At 53.7% G+C, this 1921-nt stretch overlaps 1 protein-coding gene across 1 annotated transcript; it reads right to left on the reverse strand.

Moving 5' to 3' along the window:
- Positions 1 to 535: 535 nt before the first annotated feature.
- On the reverse strand, positions 536 to 1489 carry LOC309603758 (olfactory receptor 14C36-like; the record flags this gene model as incomplete). The annotated part of the gene is made up of 1 exon (XM_082338673.1): positions 536 to 1489. The coding sequence occupies one exon, from the start codon at positions 1487 to 1489 to the stop codon at positions 536 to 538; it is 954 nt and encodes a 317-aa protein (XP_082194799.1).
- Between the last annotated feature and the right edge of the window lie 432 nt (positions 1490 to 1921).

A 1921-nucleotide genomic window follows, 5' to 3' on the forward strand; every position in this document is an offset into this window, starting at 1 on the left:
TCTCCTCTGTGCAATGCAAACATGGAAGTCTGACCTACTCCTTTGGTGTCCTTCCATGGAGGGACAAAGAACCTCCCTGAGTTGGAGTGAGAGGCCAGTGCTGGGAATGGTGGTTGCAAGGGGCTGGTCTGTGGCCATTGCCCTGGGGCACCTTGCCCAGGGTGTCAGGCAAACACGGGCACAGACCAGACCCTGCTCTGCTGGTCCTTCCAGTCTGTCCCTGGAGGCCTGGCTGTGCGAGGGACACTGCTGTGTGCCCCAGCCCTGCACACTCACACACTTCACTTGTTCACTGGTGTTTGCCTCACCAGGGCACTGTCTTGAGCTTGTTCTTGAGAGAATCTTTGGAAGAAGACCTAAGCCTCCATGCACTGCCCTGAGGACATCACCTTTCTTTTTCGAAATGCTGTTCTGGAGGCCAGCTCTGTCACAGAAGTGCCCATTGCCTGTCCCTGCCTGCGGTCACAGGACTACCAGAACAATAACAAAAAATACAGAAGACAGGCTGTGCCTGCAGTGAGTTACGTTATAACAGCTATGAAGACAATGGGCAGTTTATTGCTCCAGAAACACATCTGGTTATCAGTTTCCACACTGCACCCTTGAGCTGCTGGTTCCTCATGCTGTAGATGAGGGGGTTCACTGCTGGAGGCACCACCGAGTACAACACTGCCACCACCAGATCTAGGGATGGAGAGGAGATGGAGGGGGGCTTCAGGTAAGTAAATATGACAGTACTGAGAAAGAGGGAGACCACGGCCAGGTGAGGGAGGCACGTGGAAAAGGCTTTGTGGCGTCCCTGCTCAGAGGGGATCCTCAGCACGGCCCTGAAGATCTGCACATAAAACAGCACAATGAAAACAAAACACCCAAAGCCCACAACGACACTAACCACAAGAAGCCCAGCCTCCCTGAGGTAGGCATCTGAGCAGGAGAGCTTGAGGATGTGGGGGATTTCACAGAAGAACTGGTCCACAGCATTGCCTTGGCAGAGGGGGAGGGAAAATGTATTGGCCGTGTGCAGTGCAGCATAGAAGAAACAACTGCCCCAGGCAGCTGCTGCCATGTGGACACAAGCTCTGCTGCCCAGGAGGGTCCCGTAGTGCAGGGGTTTGCAGATGGCCACGTAGCGGTCGTAGGCCATGATGGTGAGAAGACAGTACTCTGCTGAAATGAAAAAGACAAACAGAAAGAGCTGGGCAGCACAACCCAAGAAGGAGATGTCCCTGGTGTCCCAGAGAGAATTGGCCATGGATTTGGGAACAGTGGTGGAGATGGAGCCCAGGTCAAGAACAGAAAGGTTGAGGAGGAAGAAGTACATGGGGGTGTGGAGGTGGTGGTTGCAGGCTACGGTGGTGATGATGAGGCTGTTGCCCAGGAGGGCAGCCAGGTAGATGCCCAGGAAGAGCCAGAAGTGCAAGAGCTGCAGCTCCCTCGTGTCTGTGAATGCCAGGAGGAGAAACTGGGTGATGGAGCTGTTGTTGGACATCTGCTGCTTCTGGGCATGGGGCACTGTTATAGGAGAAAAAGACAGTGACAAGTTAAGGGAGATGTCTCTGAGCAAAATCAAAGCCATTTCCAATAGACCGTGCCCCTGCACACACAGACACCCATTTGTTTTTCTAGGAGAGCTTCCTTCAGCTCTGTGGCTGGAGCTCAGGTTCGTGCTATCCAAGTGTGCAATGAAGAGCAGAGCCTCTGCCCATGGGCTCTTGATAAGCCAGCGCTACTCTGCAGAAGCGGGGAGGGGCAGGCACCAGTGCTGGTGTTCAACTTTGTCAGGTGAAAACAACGCAGAAGGGCCTGTCAGCATTGCCCACAGACCCACAGGTGAGATGAAAGCTGGGACACTTGTTCCCATGGACACAAATGCATGAAAGAACCCACAAAATCAGTGTGTGACTCTGCAGCTGAAACTCCA

Source organism: Platalea leucorodia (genome assembly GCF_965183815.1).
Source record: "Platalea leucorodia genome assembly, contig: HAP1_HAP1_SCAFFOLD_193, whole genome shotgun sequence".
Taxonomy (NCBI): domain Eukaryota; kingdom Metazoa; phylum Chordata; class Aves; order Pelecaniformes; family Threskiornithidae; genus Platalea; species Platalea leucorodia.